The sequence below is a fragment of the Adiantum capillus-veneris genome, chromosome 6, assembly GCF_014529385.1.
Source record: "Adiantum capillus-veneris isolate H3 chromosome 6, ASM1452938v2, whole genome shotgun sequence".
Lineage (NCBI taxonomy): Eukaryota > Viridiplantae > Streptophyta > Polypodiopsida > Polypodiales > Pteridaceae > Adiantum > Adiantum capillus-veneris.
Genome location: NC_140936.1, coordinates 158,855,674 through 158,874,103, shown reverse-complemented (window position 1 = coordinate 158,874,103; position 18,430 = coordinate 158,855,674). Strand labels below are relative to the sequence as shown.

The following is an 18,430-nucleotide window of genomic DNA, read 5'->3' as shown; positions in this document are numbered from 1 at the left end:
TCTCTTTGCCCTTCTCATTCTTCAAGATGGCTTTCCTTGCCCTATAATCGACCACGGCAATGTTCTTGTGGAACCAAGGGATTCCTACGAGGACGTCACACCCTTCCAAAGGCATGATGTAAAAGTCCTTGTGCCCTAAATATCCCTGACAATGCAAACTAGTTTGCTAATGACAGGTGTAATGGCGACATCCCATCCGGGTGCCGCTAGAACAGCCTTGGCCTGTGGCCCCAATTCCTCGGGTGTAATTCCAAGTCGAGCCGCCAATTCGGTTGAAATGAAGATAGCCTTGGCTCCTCCATCAAAGAAAAATAAGGGCTCCCCGGTCTCGCACTTTGCCCCATGCTCTACAAAGTTCAGTACTTTCATCCATGTGATCAGGGTCGGTCCCCACACAGTCTGGTACAAGTCCTGCTTTCGTCTTTCCTTTTCTTCCGTGCTCTTCAGCTGCTCTGGAACTCTGTGGCTTGTCTTCTGGTGAAGAGCTCTGTCCAGCTCTTTCTGTAGCTTTTGCCTTTCTGCACTCGTCTATCCTTTCAGCTTTCCTCCCAGCCTGAGAGAAGAATCAATGGCCTCACGCCCTCGAGAGTGAATCTCATCAATCGGGTGATTCTTCAGGTGTTTCGCAGATCTCGTGTCTCTGGAGGTACGGAGTACCTGATCAACCTTTTCATACGTGTCAACCTACAATTGACATTTGTACTCCGCTCTACAGAGAGAGCTTTAGGTCCCTTGGGCCCCATCGGACAAGGTCCCGTAAGTTGGTGGGAACTCTTCTTTAAGAATAGGCCACTTGGCAAGATTTGCAAGTTGTTGAAACTTCTTGTGCTACTACTGCTTCTTAGGTTTAGGCCCCTTGGCCAGGATCTGCATGTTGGCTCCGTTCTTCAATGGCTTGACACGTCAGCAGTTTGTGACAATTACTCCCCATCCAAGCTTGGTTTGAAGATTGCGCAATTGGTTGTGATGGCAACATCTACTTTTTCTCATTCACCCATGAGGATTGTCTCATGGAATGTGCAAGGGCTAGGTGGACCCCAATTTCTACATCAAAGCGGTCAACTCAGACAGGAGCTCCAGAGATGCCTCGTGGGTAAAGATGCAGCAGGCTCGATAAGAGTTGATCACCATTGAGCAGCGGCGCCATGAGTTTGCATACTACCGTCAAGTTCTCAATGGACCCACCTGGGCGACAAAGTTACTCGACATCCGGGCGGTAGCTATTGACTTCTACCACGACCTACTCTCATCCAAGCCGCAATCAGAGCGCAGGGATACATGCAAAGAGCAGGTGTGGGCACAAATGCCTTGCCTCATCACTAAGGAGATGCGATAGATGCTTGAGAGCCCCCTCCTGCTAGAGGAGCTTCGAGACGCTCTCAGGGCACTCCCTCGTGGTAGTTGCCCAGGAGAGAATGGTTTGACTCCCAGTTTTTCTTGGAAAACTGAGAGGTGCTTGGACAGGACCTATGTAGTGTGTACTAGCACATTCTACGCACTTGGGAGATGCCTGATAGCATGAGCGAGGGTTTGATCTACCTCATCCCCAAGGAGGGGAGCTCCCTGGATGATATTTGGTAGTGGCGGCCCATCACCGTTCTAAACTTTTGACTACAAAATCCTTGCAAAGACTCTAAGTTTGAGAATTCAGCCACTTCTTGAGAGCATTAAGACAACATCTTCACTTTTTGGGAGGCGACTGTCCTCGTCTGCCTGCGAGGAGAGGATCTTGTGGTGATCCTTCTCGACTTTGAGAAGGCCTACGACAAAGTTGATTGGGACTTCCTTGAGGGCACTATGCGCAGGATGGGTTTTTCATATGCATGGATTAGAGAGGTGTCTTCTCACTACAGGTATGCTTAGAGTCATGTGTTGCTAGCACGATGTCGAGGGGAGCGGGAGCGGGAGCGGTTCATGCTCACGCCCTTAGTTCAACAGGGCTGCCCTCTTGCCCCCTTCCTGTTTCTTTTCTACACAGAGGCAATGAGCAGATTTCTGGCCTCACAAGAGCTTGGTTTGCGTGGCCTCCAGTTACCCATTTGGGAAGAAGATCTTTTGGATGCTTGAGTTTGTTGATGACTCGGGCACGTTTTTGGAGGGCTGTGAAGCCAATTTGCACAAGTGTGAACAATCCCTGGAGGTGTTTTGCTATGCGACAGAAGAATTGATCAACTGGCAAAAGATAGTGGCTTTTTGGGTCAATGATGCTCCCATGCTTGACTCGTCACGTGGAGAGGGTTTTCGTTGGATCCCTCCGGGGATGCCAGTTCGCTACTTGGGCTGCCACGTTGCTTTGGCCTTGTCACTAGAGCAGTAGACTACTGCCCTCCTCCTAGCCATCAGGAGGAAGTTGTTACACTGGAGCTTGGCACGCTTATATCTTGCTGGCAGGGTTGTTGTGGCCAACCAGGTGCTCTTGGCCACCATGTGGTACATACATCACTTCCTACTGCATTTTTTCAAGTTCTTGCATTAGCCAGCTAGCGAGGCCGATCAAGAACTTTCTTTGGACAGGGAGAGACACGCAATTGGCTCGGGACAAAGTCTCTTGGCACGTCATGTCACAAACTGCTGACGTGTCAAGCCATTGAAGACCTGAGCCAACTTGCAGATCCTGACCGAGGGCCTAAACCCTAAGAAGAAGCAGCTGAAGAAGAAAAAGTCCTACCAACTTATGGGACCCCGTCCGATGGGGCCCAAGTGACATACAGACATTAAGATAAAGGAAGCCACACACACACACACACGGTGGAGAAGATGGCGTGGCAGTTGTACGGAGTCACGGAATTCGCGCTGACAGCCTGTACGGATTTTTGAATTTTACGTTGACATGCTGACATGGCACAATTGTACAGATTTCCGCGTTTTACGTTGACTCCTGACGTGATAGAGCTGTACAGAATTCTGCTTTTGCGCTGGCAGCTTTTGGGATTTTGCTTTTGGGTCAATTGCTTTTAAGTTTGAAGGCTTTTCATGTAAACTACTTTTCATAGGCCAAGGGCCTTTAAATATGTGCAGAGGGCTCATTCTCTGGCACGCTTTAATGAGAATGTGCAGAGCGCGGGTACCGGCATTGTACTCAGTTAAAGTAATATAAAGAAATACCGAAAAGGGCGCCAAGGTTTGGGGCCAATACTCTCTGGGGTGGAATTCCGCCACTCCGTGTCGCGTGTGCTTTCTCTATCTTCCAGTTCAGTTGTTATTGAAGCGCTAAAAGTCTGTTCAGTCTGTTCTTTTCCGTTGGCTCGTGGTGCCCGTCTTGTACAAGTCATCACACTATCTTGCTCCCAAGAAGGGTAGGTATCATCGATCCAACACAGCAGAGTAGAGCACTCCTTGGGAAGCTCATTGTCACAGATTGTATTCCAGGTGAGAAGCCCAAGAAGGAGCTTTTGTAGCATCGGATTAGAGGCAGAGTCCCATAGCCGGGTGGCATTTGGAGCCCATCCACTCATTAGATTTTCACAAAGATGCGTAGAGTAGGACTGAGCAGGAGATGGGAGGATTGTTTCGTGTTGAGCTTGCTTCGGTCTTGGGAGCAGTTGAGGAGGGGACTTGAGCAGCACCAGCCTTTACGCACTGAGGAGCGCTTGAGGCAGCCTCTTCCATGGAACTCTCTAGTCAGTACACAACGAGGTCACATGGTTGGCAGTAGACCCCATGTCTCATGGGGTCCCATGGTAGAGGGTCCAGCCCGCACCCTAGGAGACAGGTTACAATTTACACCACTTCCTTAGGAGACCAGAGCATTCAGCTGCCCGGTATGAGGTGGGTACAAAGCATGTGTCAGGACATCGTCAAGGCTTTACCAACAGAGTGGCACACACCTATCGAGTCGGTGGCTCCCAGGCCTGCCCGCCAGCCTCGCCATCTGCGCCCCCGCCCACAGCCCTCGCTGCCCGCCCCATCTCCTGCCCGCCTTGCGCTGCCCTCACCCTTTGCCGGTTCCAGCTCACCGCACACCACCCTCCCCCCCCCCGTTCGTTATCTGCCATACTCTACCAAAAGTTTTTCCTTCGATTGGCCCTAGCAGTGCTGATTTCTTGACAGTGCTAGTCGGGGCTTCTTGCAGGGAAATTTTTTATCCGCTTCTTCTCCGCCACAGCAGCAGACACAAATGGAGGCTCAAGCTCCGCCACAGAGGGACTGATGAAGTCCCCTCGCCCGACCCCACTGAGCCCACCATTCGACTTGCTCTCACTCCGATAGAGCAAGCGAGCCTAGCCATAGAGGTGGAACGCCTGCAAGCAACTTCCGTCTGCATGCTCTTTGAGGTTCAACGAGAAGGTCGCCTCCACGGAGTCACTAGTGAGGCACCAGAGGTAGCAAAGTGTTGTTTCCAGCGGATTCGAGTTGTGGGCATCAGAGGGAGGACCTGTGTGCTTGATCCTGACCCATCAGATCTTGAGAGTGGACATTAGAGGCTTTGTGTCACAAACTGATGACGTGGCATCACTACCTGGAGACCAACGTCACTTTATAAATTGTTCGAACTTATGGGTACCTACCGACAGAGCCCAAGGGACACGAGATTAAAAAACGCTGACTGGACAGTTGTACGGATGCCCGAAAATCGGGCTGACATGCTGACGTGGTAGGCCGCACAGAAATCCGGGAAATGCGTTGACCGATGACGTGGCAGCTGTACGGAATTTTCGTGGATGCCAAATTTTGGACCATACGCTTTTAGACCTTGAAGCTTTTGAATTGAGGGGCTCTACTTTTGGCATCCCTTGTACTGTTTAAAAGAGCCCTTGGGGCCTCACTCCGCAGAGCATCTGGACGCAAAGTCTGAGAGCAGAGGTCCCTCGGGAGTTGTACTTTGCAATGATTAATGATAAAGAAATACTGAAAGGGGCGCCAGGCTTTGGGGCCAAAACCTTTGGGCACACAACTCCATCGGGCCGTGTCGACTCTCTCCTCTCTCTATTAAAGTTCAGTGATTTTGAAGTTTCTGTTCGTGTGTTGCTATTGATTTCACGCTTGGAGTGTCCCAAGCCTGTCAGTGGTATCAGAGCTCAGAAAGATTCTTCTTTTATGGAGGATCCAATCCTTTTTGCAACACGCAGTTTTTTTTTTTGAAAGAATCTTCATGACCCGACCGTGGACTTAGCCACTCCCACCCTTCGTACATAGCGCATTGGGCACGCTCCTTCCTTCATCGCTCTGTCTTACAGGGCATAAGCCATAAAGAACCGCAGATTACACATGGGTTCTCATAGATAATCTGACAGAGAACACCATTGGTGGGTAGGCAAAGAAAAGGTGAAATCCGGTATGGAAACTCAAGAAAAGAATAAAGATTTCGACAAATTCTTGGCGGAAAAGTTTGCTAGAACGGAGTACAAACGTCAATTGCAAGTTGACAAATGTGAAAAGATTGAACTAAGTACTCCACAGACCCAAGATTTGCGAAACACCTAAAGGATTACCCGATTGATGAGATTCACTCGAGATGGCGTGAGGCCATTCATTCTCCTCTCAGGTCAAGAGGAAAGCTGAAAGGACACACGAGTGCAGACAAGCGGAACCTATACTCGCAGAAAGAGCTAGACAAAACTCTTGAAAAGAAGATGAACCACATGACCACTAGAAAATAAGCCAGAGAGTTACAAAGCAGCAGCCGAGCGTGGAAGAAGAGGAAAGACGAAAGCGAGACTAGTACAAGATTTTGTGGGGACCGTCGACCTTGATCAGATGAACGAAAATACCGAACTTTGAACAGCATGGGGCAAAGTGCGAGACCGGGAAACCCTTATCTTCTTTGATAGAGAAGCCAAGGCCAAATTCAACTGAATTGGCGGCTCGATTTGGAATTACACCCAAGGAAATGGGGCTATAGACCGAGACTGTTCTAGCAGAACGCGGACGAGATGTTGCCATTACACCTATCATTGGCTAACTATGTTTGCATTGTCAGGGGTATTTAGGGCACAAGGACTTTTACATCATGCCTTTGGAAGGGTGTGACGTCCTCCGAGGAATCCCTTGGTTCCCCAAGAACAGTGCCGCGGTCGATTATAGGGTAGGGAAAGCCATCTTGAAGTATGAGAAGGGCAAAGAGATTGTACTTGCTGGAAAATTGAAAGGCGAGTCCGTCCTGCTTGATGAAATCTAGTTTTTTTTGTTTACCCGATTTTCTTGAAAGAGTTGAATGATGATTAAAGGTCGAATATGTCAGACCTCGAAAAAGGAACGACAAGATTTTCTGCAAGCTCAAGATGACTGTTTCTCTGAGGGCTTACCAAGCAAGTTGCCTCCTTTACGTCCTGACGATCACACGATTGATTTGATTCCCGATAGTACACCATCGAACCGGCCATCTTGCTGACCTAGCCAAGCCCAACATGAAGAAATAATGAACCAGAACAGATTTCCCCATTCCGAGGATCGATGATATACTCGACAGACTTCAGGGTTCTACTTGCCGAATTGATATGAAGAGTACTTATCATCAAATCCGAATTGCTTCTGGATACGTCTACAAGACAGCTTTCAGGGCGACTTTTGGTTTGTGTGAATATTTGGTGATGCCTTTTGGTCTTATGAATGCTCCGGCTACATTCTACCGCATGACGGATAAAGAATTTTCAGCGAGTACCAATCATTTGTGGGCACTTTCTTTAACAACATTATCGTCTTCTCCAAGAATGAAGCGGAACACAGACACCACCTGTTGCATGTTTTCCAGGCACTGTGGAACCATAAATTGGTTATAAATGCGGATTTTTCTCGCCTGAGATAGATTTCTTGGGACACGTCGTCTCAGCAGAAGGGGTAAAGTCTTTGGTTGTGAGACTGCCTTGTGGTTGCTCTGAGATTGGAAACTCCGTTTCCAAAGCAGCGTAACCACGAAACGTTCAGACCCAAAACGTTTCACCCCGAAACGCGTTTCGCCTGCATGCAGAGGCGTTTCACCTGCATGCTGAAACGTTTCATGCATTTCAGGCATCACCCTGGCTGAAACGCGTTTCGCGGTTTCGTTGTTCCAAAGTCCCCTGTTTCTCATTTTCATGTTGCCATTTCTTCAGGGAGTTCCAAATGTTTTATACACAATATACCTATAGAAAGCCGTTTCTAAACCGTTTCAATGAAATGAGCAAGCCATTTTCGTCTTTGATGGATAGCCGGTATGACTTCCGTTTCCCGTTCCAGGTGACTATGCTCCAAAGTCACTCTTTGAGGATGGAGTGATCCAGATCCAGGTGGTGCTATAGATACTAATGTGCAACTACAGGCTATGTTTTTATGCCTATTACAGGAGCAGTAAGAAGCAGCCCACCATAGTGTTAAAAGTAGAGGACTGAGCTGCCTGTTGCATTATACAAGAATTTATTTTGTTGAGGCAGTTGCTTTTGGAGATGGAATCTCAACGCTAGACGACTATCATTTATACAGACCACTAGAATTGCATAGCCCTTGCATGGAATCTGGTATCTCCTGCCAAGACGAAGCATATTGAGATACACTATCACTTGGGATGGTGCTATTCGGCTTGTCTATGTTCTATTACAGACAATACTATCATTTTCTTCAGATACCCTCTTCCTCATTAGCAATTACCGTTCACTCTAGCTCTCTTGGATTTCCTTCCCTGCCTATTGTGCCATGACTGTGCCCTATCCAGTAGGCTTATAGTAGAACCCTATCATAGGTATTCCTGCTGTGGTGCCAAGCATTGAGGGGCTATTTTAGCAGTTTTGGGGGCGATCCTTATCTTCCTCCGTTTATACATGTCCTAGGGCATATTCGTAAGTCTGGCAGCTTTCTGGGGTTGTGTATATGGGAACCCCCCCCCCCCCTTCCTTGTAGCATTGTTGGGTTCATCCAACGCCCTCTCTCTTATTTGTGTTTACTCTGGAGTCTGTGCAGTCTCTGCCCCCTACAGGGAATCTGTGTCTCACTAACGACTCCTTGCAGATTGCCTTGCGTTTCATTTTGCAGGTGTGGGAGCAACCTCTACAGGCCTTGGCAAGCCATATTAAGTACGCGTCCCTTAGTATCTGATTGGTACCTATCATCAAAGTCAGCCGTGTTTCTATCAAATAAACAAAACACCATTCCCTACAAATTTACTGTATAACTACTAGATGATCAGGAAACAAAGTGCTCTTGCCTTGCTCTCATCATCATTTACACCATGAAGAAGATTCACAGAGCCATAAGGTATACCTGAAAAACTCAATTCAAGACAGTCAAATAAGAAAAGCTTGGGCAAATTGAGCTCGAGCTATAAGTTCACTTTAATTTTTCAAGACCTGTGGGAGTTTCAAAAGCAGGCAATAGTCTTCTGCCTAGATCTTCTGCAAGTTGCAGCAATTCATCATTGTAGTAATCGATTTGCATGCCCTGCCATCAAAACACAGTACTCTTAAAACTGAAAGCAAGTGACAAACTTTAAAGGATTCACAAAGCCATTACACTGTCCAGATATCAAAGATAAGCACTCACAGTAGAAGAATCCGTAGCAATAAGATGAGCTGATAAGAGGCCTCCCAAAACACGAATATTTGTTTCAAAAACAGAGACTGTTTTGTTCTACACAGCAGAAAATACATGCTTCAAACAATAGACCTTCATTCAAAGTTCTTGATTCCAACTACAATTGGAGTCGCCATATCAAGATGTTGTCTAAGCACTCAAAATCAGAAATTTTCATCCAAAGACTTGTTGCTGAAGTAAACTCAAAGCGGGCAAGCCAACAGTATCTGTATGATATGTATGCACATTTACAGCGATGATGCAAACATTTTGACTAGTTACAAGCACCAACATATTCTGAGAAACCATCTCAAAAGCATTCTAAACGTGTCAAGAAAATATTGAAACAGCTTATACATCTGGCAGTGGATCATTACCAGCTCGTGGTAATAATGAAGATGACACATGAATTAGTGGTGCAAAAGCACTGCTCTAATACATAGTTGCCCAGAACCAAAAATCGGAATGTGGAATGGGGAACAGAACCGGGCATGAATTTCCATTCCCTGTTACAGATACTCACATCTAAAACATGGAATGAAGATTCGGAACGGGAAGTTGGAATGGGAACGGGGAACGGAAGCCTGAAAATGGCCACTCTCTGTAGCTATAAATAGCAGTAATTGTGTGTCGTTATTTTGATATGTTCCAAGCTGAGCCGGATAAGATAAGTGGACCAAATTATCCAGATCCAAGGAAACAAGCCAACATGATCATTGCAGACATCCTTGTACATTTGACAGTTGATCACTAGAAGCTGGTGATAATAATGAAGATGAATTTTACACCTCACATGACTCAGTGTGCATTACCAGTAATTGTGTGTCACTATTTTGATATGTTCAAAAGCTGTCCGAGATAAGATAAGTAGACCACATTATCCAAATCCAAGGAAACAAGCCAGTATGATCATTTTCAAGAAAATATTGAAATGCTTTTACAAATAGGTCAGTGGTAAATATATAATTATCAGCTCCATATGCATACTCTTGACCAAATACTAAATATCAGCTCCATTATGCATACTCTTGACTAAATACTACAGCATCTCCATTAATATGAACTATGGCATCAATACAAAGATCTCTGAACTAAGTTCTTGTCGTGGATCTAGAAATGCAGGTGGTGCAAGAGATGAGTGGATGTTGCATGATTTTGCTTTTTGTATTACAGCATCCAGTCACACAAACGTGTTCAGAATATACATTAAGGTACCAAAGGTTGGTTCAGGGGAGGAGTGGTTGCCTACTTTGTTTTCAGTTTTTATCCACCTGTCTCATTTTGCGGATCATGGAACTTGGTGTCAAGACTACATTTTCAATAATAGGTGCAATCACGGACGAATGCTCTTCTTTTCAGGGGCCCCGAGGGGTATGTGGCCAAGTGATGATGTAGAACTACTGACATGGTAACAATGATGACATGGCATCAGAGCTGATGTAGTACGTGGCAGCTTGAGCAATCAAAGCCAAACCGAGAAGCATTGCAAAAACGCACCAACGTGAAGAAAAAGAAAGATCACCCGAGAAGCATCTTTGACTGAGATTGAAGTACATCATCCAGTATCTGAGGTTCACCTTCTTGCTTGTGAGGTCACCTCGCACCAGAGGAGCTTCACCACACTCTGCATCTGAGGGTCACCATTTTGTATATGGGCATCAATACCTGTGCCTGAGGGTGATTATTTTCAAACTGATTATCATCTTGCACTTCGAGCTCCTTTACAAGACAGTGGCACATACTTGCGTGGTGAGGTGGTTGTACATGCACTACAATACTATTTTTGATTTAGAAATGTAAAGAAATAACAGGAGGGCTGCCAAATTTCAGACCTGTTATCCCCAAAGAGGAACTACGCCCCTCCTAAGCAAAGTCTTCCGGATTCTAGTTAGGCAAGTCTTTAATTTGAGTCCTCGGTCCCCTCCACTTTCCCATTGCCTATCATGTGTGGCTATCAGTTTAACTTTCTTTCTTTTCATCAAGTAAAAAATTCCTACAGATCATCTTGTCTTGTACAACACACAAATTTAAGTATGGAGAACCAAATATATATATATATAGATATATCTATATATATATATATAGATATCTCTCTCTCTCTCTCTCTCTCTCTCTCTCTATATATATATATATATATATATATATATATATATATATATATAGAGAGAGAGAGAGAGAGAGAGATGAAATGAAATGAAATGTTATATTAGCATCTTCAAAAGACCAAAGTGACCTATGAGACCAGAAAGTTACAATGTGGTGGATCTGACACAAAGTCAAACTAAAAAAATAACAACATAACAAAACAAAAATACTATGGGATCCTAAGCTGGTCGATGTGAACTAAGCAAAATGAGCAGTTGGCTGGGATAGGTAAATAGCTAAATCACAGGAGATCCACCATCGGTCGTTGGCGGATCTCATCAATCTCCTCCATGGTCAGTAGTCTGATGCCTGGCAAAGTGCTCCAAATCTTCTAATGTAGCCTCCGTTGATGCTGTGTAGTCCTCTGCAGTCGCGGACGCCTGGATTTCCCCAGCTCAATCGCTCGGTCGATCGGTGTGCCTCTCGTGTGAGACGAATGTGAGCTCTGCTGTGGGAGTAGCTCCTGCGGCTGTCCAGTGTCTGCTCTAAAGAACTCTGAGATCCGTCTTTGTCATAAAATATAATATCTAACTTTACCAAATAATTTTCTCATATTAAACTGATCACTTAATATGGGAAGATAAAAGGGGAATAAGAGTTAGTATATATATATGTGTTTCTAGACCTATCTCAACAGGGGACCGAAATAACAAATGGTTGCATCTCAATAGGGGTCCAAAAAGAGACGGTCTACCAAAGAGCAATGTGCAATAAGTGCTTCTAGATTTACTTCAGCAAGGGACCAAGAGAAGAGATGGTTAAATCTCAAAAGGGTCCAAACGAAGGTAGTCCATCAAAGAGCAACGTGCATCTAATGGAGCTTAAAAGACCTTAGGGTTAGCTTCATTAAAGACCTCCAAAAGTTAGTGTTAAAAAGTCCTTTGACCTTACGCAAACTAGGGCTAACTTCGAGGTGGAAATCGTACCTAGGCATGAGGTGTTAAGACGCTTAAAGTGGCTGTGGGAACCTTGCCCAAAGCTTGAGGTGATTTTTATGCTTAAATAACTAAGGTTTTTGAAATATTAAATTCAAAAATAAATTCTCAAGAGACATGAACGTCCATGCTTGATTGACTAAGGCTTGAAGTATTCAATTTAAAACAAATTACTTAAGAAGCATAAAAGACACATGCTTGCTTGATTGACTAAGTCCTTGAAGTATTCAATTGAACCAAATGACTTAATAAGTATAAAAGACACATGTTCAAATGATCCTCCACATGTTGCCCTCATGATGTGTTTGAATGCTATTGGTTAGGTTTTAAAGGGGTCCAATGAGAATTTAGATACATAAAAATAAATAATTAAGTTCTTTCTCTCAAAGAGGAAAAAGAGGACACATGTCCAAATGAAATAGTAAAATAATACGAGACACGAAGAGAGAGAGAGAGAGAGAGAGAGAGAGAGAGAGAGAGGTGGACCAAGCATAAGAGGGGGGATATACTCTCCCACACACACATACACATTCTCTCATTGTGTGGAGTGCAAAATGCAAGAGCTCCATCTCCTTCTCCAAGCTTGTTGAGAAGTGGAGAGCCTACACCAACACTCTTAGCTATGGAATGCAAATCCAACCAAGAGCCATGCTTCAATGCTTAAGCTTGCCATCTTCTTCATCTTCATTACTAATGCTATTATGTTGTGCTAAGCAAGAAGAGCGATGATAAGTAAGGAACTATTTCTTTCTCCTATGAAATGTTTCTGTATTGTTCATGCCAAGTTAATTAAGTACTATGTTTATGTTGCTACCATCAATTAAATGCACCCTCTATGTTCTCAAAGTGACCTCACAAAAATGCTCACCTTAATTCTCTTAATTTCGCTATTCTCAAAGTTCATAGGCCACTCCCATTACATTGGTATCAGAGCATTTGGTTTCTCTTTTCTTGCTTAAAAAGAGAGGTCCTTAAGTAGCCTATTAATGGTTGATTTGTTAATTATATTAGGGTAAGTGGGACTGGGATCTATTATCGGTTTTGTTGAGCCCACTATGTGGGATATGGTGCACATCTCGAGAGCTTTGGTCTTAATAATGGGATCTTTTTAGACTTGCCTATGGCTTTGCCATTATTGAGCCATAAGAAGTCCGAAAGGAGCTATCCCTCGGCAATTCTGCTATGTTAGACCCACCCCACTACTCTCTATAATTAACCAATTCGAGCCATGGGTGTAGATACTTAAGTGCTTATTTTCAAAGGCTAAGAGGAGTAGCAACTAAGGTTTTGAGTTGCCAAAGAATACACTAAGTAAACACATAAGTATAATTAGCATGGCTGACAATAACCAAGAGAGTAAAATGAACATTGATAACTTTGATTTTGCACATGAATGTGCTAATGATGATGCCCCCATGTTTATCAATTATCTTGTTACTAGGTTGCATTAAGCTATGGGCGACCTTACTTTGCAAGCCGAAGTTACCCAACAACTTCGTGCTTCCTCTCCAAGAGGAGAGAGAGTTTAGGAGGTCTCTTGACGAGACTCCCAAAAGAAGACTCTCTCCCATAAGAGAGGAGGAATCCAAAGAACGAAAAAGAAGTGAATCCCTAAGTTCCACTAAAGATGTGGCTCCATGAAGACGGCGGTCTAAACTAGCGCCAACTCCTCCCAAGAGGAAACGATCAACCCATAGTCCTTCTCCATGTCACTCCGAAAGGGAAGAGAGGAAACAAAGGAAGAAAAAGGCAAGAAAGAGGTCACCCTCTTCTCCTTCTTCTTCACCTTCCTCCTCTTCCGACGAAAGCAATAGTTATTCTCCTAGAGAATACAAGAGGAGAGGACATTGCAAACTTACCCTGCATAGCGAAGGTCCCAAAAGCTCAAGAAATTCAAAGAGGGAGGAAAGAGTATCTCTTTTCTCACTTATGATGGCACCTTTGGTGCCACCAACAAAGTATTGGCCTTCATCCAACAATTTGATGAGACCTTTGGAAACAAGGGCTTCACGGAGTCCTCCAAGCTACACCACGTAGCTATACACTTCCAAAAATCTGCTCGTCAATGATGGGCTAGCTTTCGTGGCAACGGCGAAGCCCCAAAGACGTGGAAAACTCTACGAGTTTCCATCATGAAGCAATTCCTTGCAAGCGATGCAAAGGACAAAGTGCTCATCGAATGGCAAAGCTTGAAGCTGCTCTTCAACGAGTCTATCCACAACTATGTAGACAAGTTTTGGGATTTACATCTCAAAGCTACAGTCTTTCAAAGGATAGACTTCGCCGAACAAAAGCAACAATTTTGTGTGGTATTACCTGAAGAAATGGCCGAGTATGTAAACTCACAATGGCCTAGCACTATCACCGAAGTCATCCACCACACTATGGTTGCTTCAAGGATTAATTTCCAACAAGGGGTGAGAAGAAATTTCAAGCCCATGAAAAACAAGGATCGAAATGAAAAGGGAAGAGCAATGCTCAAAACTCTTCCCAAGGCAACACCAACACCAACAACAACTAGGCCAAGGAGAAAGGATCTTACAAAGGTAAACAAATAAGCTCTCTCCCAAAGAATTAGAGGCCTTTTGTAAAGACCATAAATGCTTTAAGTGTGAGAAGTAAAGACATGGTTATCGTTCCTGCCTCAAAAGAAATGTTTGCAATGACACTCCTAGAGCTTCCATGGTTGAAGCTCCAAAAGAGGATACTCATTGCAAAGGCTCATTCCTCTATGCTTGGGGGAAAGTAAGGGAGCATGATGCCTTCATCTTGTTTGACCTTGGCTCTACTCACAACTTCATATCAACGGAGTTGGCCACCAAGTTGGGCATTCAAGCTTTTGAGATGGGAGATAGTGTAACTGCTGACACAGCTTTCAAGAGATAGCAAGCCTCCATTACTCCCGTGATTGAAAAGTTGAAGCTTCATGTCCAAAGCTACATCGACAAAAAAGACTTTTTTTTATCTCTCCTCTCCAACATGAGGATGTTATCCTAGGGGCACCATGGTTCAATCGCATGGCTGCCAACATGAAGTCCCCTCAAAGGAGAATCTATTTCACCTACAGGGAACAGAGCATGTACATAGATGCTAATGATTCAAGGAACGCCATATCCCTAGTAAATACGCTTGCTTTTGATAAGTCAATGAAAAGCTCTAATTTTGCGTATATGATTTTTGTTAAAGAATCTGTAAGTGATTCTAATGTTTTCACAAGTAGCAAAGGGAATCAAAAAGAATTAGAGTTGTCTAATTTCCTAAATGGATTCCAAGATGTTTTCAATGATGACATCCCTAGAGTGCTACCTCCAAAACGAGGGGATGATGAGAACATGCAATAGAGCTTCTACTAGGAAGCTCACCTCCTAATAAACCTCCTTATTGAGTTTCACAAGCTCAACAAAAGGAGATCATGAGGCAATTGCATGAATTGCTGGAAAAAGGGATGGTAAGGCCTAGCTCCTCTCTATTCTGTTCACTAGTACTTTTAGTGCAAAAGAAAGATCACACATATCACGTGTGTCGACTTTAGAGCACTAAATACGATCACTGACAAATGCTCCAGCTACATTCAAACTCACGATGGACAAAAATCTTCAAACCACTCAAATTCTCTTGAGGAATACAAGTTTTTTTGTTTTGTTTTCGGAGTCGGGAAGGGCACGCCCGACCGCTCCCCTCATACACCAAAAAAGTATACAAGAACAACGACCAGGACTATGCACCCAGAAACCGAAGGCAGACGCTTTTGTCACTAGTTTCCTCTTGACTACGAGAGTTCAGAATTATCTACACTCTTAGGGCCATGACTAATCCCTTGAGAGACCCACTTCGCCACTTGGATTTGGGCGTGACAGCGACCAAGTACCTTTGTTCAGAGGCCCAGGTACTGCGGGACTTGCTTCGGTCTTCCTTTTGGAGTTGCCTCCTCCAGGTAACTTATCGCTCACCTCACTAAACTGCCTTTAAAACTCCAAGTAATCTTCAAGTTGTGAGAGAGAATAAGCTTTTCATTAATCAAAAGAAAAGTGAATTTTTTCTACAAGATACTCAATATTTAGGTCACATTATCTCTCAAGCTGGTATCCGTATGGATCCATCAAAGTTGGAGGTAATAAAAGCATGGCCTAATCCAAGGAATCTACATGAGCTAAGAAGCTTTATTTGTATGTGTGCATACTATAGACGCTTCATAGCAAAATTCTCTCAAATAGGAGGACCATCACATGACTTAACAAGGAAGAACGTTAAGTACTCACGGACTGCTAAAAAATAAAATGCTTTTGACAAGCTCAAAGAGAAGCTTATCTCTCAACTAGTCCGTATGTTTCCGGATCTCTCAAAGCCATTTGAGGTCCAATGTGATGCTTGTGGTGATTGCCTTGGAGCAGTTTTGCTTCAAGAAGGGTATGCCATAGCATATGAGAGCCGAAGGCGCAATGTCGATGAACGAGTCTTGGGCATATACGGAACAGAGCTTTTAGTTGTTCTACATGCCCTAGACACATGAAAGCACTATCTCTTCGGGGCTCCATTCATCCTACGAATGGATCACAACGTCTCAAGTACTTCATGACGAAAACCAAGCCTTCCGACAAACAAATGAAGTGGGCAAATTTTCTTTCGCAATTTAAATTTCATATTGCTCACATTGCTGGCAAGCACAATCAAGTGGTCGATGTACTTTCACAACGGCCAAGGATAAATGTGGTGTTTATAGCAACTCACAATGATCTATCTTTTATGATAGATGAGTATGCTATTGACCAAGACTTTAAGTAGGTAATTACAGCCTTTGCATTAGGGAAGAAACAAAGAACCATTCACCTTGAAGGATGGTTATCTTCCAAATGGAAATAGACTATGTGTTACTCATCCATACAATAAGAAAGTCATGTATGAATCTCATGCTTCTCCTTATGCGGGGCAAAGAAGGATTCCATAATCTACTCTTCGAGGAGTAGAAATGTATTTATGTTGGTCTACCATGAAAAGTAAACATACAAGAGTATGTTTCAAAATGCGTGGGATACCAAAATTTGGAATTTGATCGAGGGAAGCAAATTGGATTGTTTCAGTCAACAGGCTTAGCAAGAAAACAAACTCTATGCTTGTAAAAAAGACTATTAAGACACATCAAACGGTAACCCTCTCTAGATCTCAAATTTTCAAGTATCATGGCTTGCCAACATCCATAGTGTCGGACAAAGATCCTAGAATGACCAGTAATTTCTAGAAGGGTCTCTTTGAAAATCTAGGAAGTAGATTAAATTTCTCTTTCGGCCTATCATCCACAAACGAATGACCAAAGTGAAATTACTAATCTAATGATTCTTGAATCTACTAAAAGCCTATGTCATGGAAGTAGATCAACGTTCTCAATGAGAGAAGTACCTATCTCTTATAGACTATGCGTACAATGACATTGTACATACTTCTACGGGGAAAGCACCTTTCGAGGTTAAAGAGGGAAGATCCAAAAGTCCCTTACTACTTAAAGTATATGGGAAGATCGTCGCTGCTGATGAATATAGCCGAGACTAACAAGAATCTTTTCCAAAGATTAGAAAGGTTATATCCATCTCAAAGCAAAGGCAAAAAGGGCTACTGCTAATAAGCACAAAAGAGCCTTAGGCTTCAAGAAAAATGATTGGGTCTTGCTAAAGTTTTTCAAGGCTCATCCAGGGCATGCTACGGGCAAGATTCCTATGGGCCACCAAGAGTATTATGCTAAACTAGCAAAAAGATACTATGGCCCTTTTTAAATTCTTAAGCCAATCAATGAGATGGCTTATCAATTAAAGTTGCCCAACCATTGGCTCATTCACAATGTTAACCATGTGAGCCTACTCAAGCCTTACAAAGGAGAGCCACAAAAAGAACCAATAACGTAGGACCCGCTAGAGATCGAAGATCAAGAAGAGGTGTTGCAACCCGAATCGATTCTTCAACATACAAAGACAAGGTACTAAGAAACGGTAAGATTATCCAATGATAACTTGTTAAGTTTAAGAATTATTCTTTTAAAGATGCTAGATGGATGTAAACTATCTCTCTGTCTGTGTAACTCCAGTAGATACAATTCCAAGACATCTCTGGTCCTAATAGCTCATGACTCTGGTTGAAGCCTTCTTTGATAGACAGAGGAAGCGACCCGTATCTCATAATACATTGTGCACTAACATATATAATGCATCTCCATCTCTGGCTCTGGAGGCTGCTGCACCACCCCATCATACGTATTGGAAGATACCACCGTCTTCATGACCGGTGGCACAGAGATAGAAGTACTCCGGGTAGCAGTAGAACTCAAAGTTATGCCAGCTGCTCTAAGCCAACTGGACTCTCCTGGTCCTGAATTAAGCAGCATTGATGTCACGGGTACATCCACAAGAGATAAGGGCACATACGGAGTGGTGGAAGTCAATACCTGAAAAATGGGCCTGTTAACCCCCAGCTCTGGGAACAGCAGCCGCAAAATCAGCCCCACCTTGATATTAACAGCCTGCCCTCTGTCCATAGTGCCGACTACCCTGCTGGCTTCAATGAAAAAATTGCCAAATCAGCACTTCAGTCCAATTATATCCTGCTAGCTAGTGGTATCCCTCTAAACTTACCAGTCTCAATCTCAAGCTCGTGTGAAAATGTCCGTATCTGACCAATCGCACACCGTAACCCATGAGATAGTTGTGTATCCATATAGCTGGGTCGAATCACAAACCCATTCTCTGTGACTTGGAGAAGATTCTCTCTATAGAAAGCCATCTTCATGTGTCGAATCACAAACCCATTCTCTGTGACTTGGAGAAGATTCTCTCTATAGAAAGCCATCTTCATGTGTCGAATCACAAACCCATCCTCTGTGAGTT

General features: G+C 43.9%; 1 protein-coding gene across 3 annotated transcripts in view; it reads right to left on the bottom strand.

Annotated features, from left to right (window-relative positions):
- LOC147456589 (Glycosyl hydrolase family 47 protein) overlaps positions 1-18,430 on the bottom strand; it is a 141,321-nt gene that overhangs the window by 83,195 nt on the left and 39,696 nt on the right. For all 3 annotated transcript variants that reach the window (XM_086515019.1, XM_086515018.1, XM_086515017.1), the window contains 3 exons: positions 8,452-8,538; positions 8,259-8,349; positions 8,117-8,172 (listed from right to left, as the gene is read on the bottom strand). In XM_086515019.1, coding sequence (XP_086371145.1) covers positions 8,117-8,172; positions 8,259-8,349; positions 8,452-8,538 — 234 coding nt within the window. The remainder of the gene's footprint in view (positions 1-8,116; positions 8,173-8,258; positions 8,350-8,451; positions 8,539-18,430) is intronic.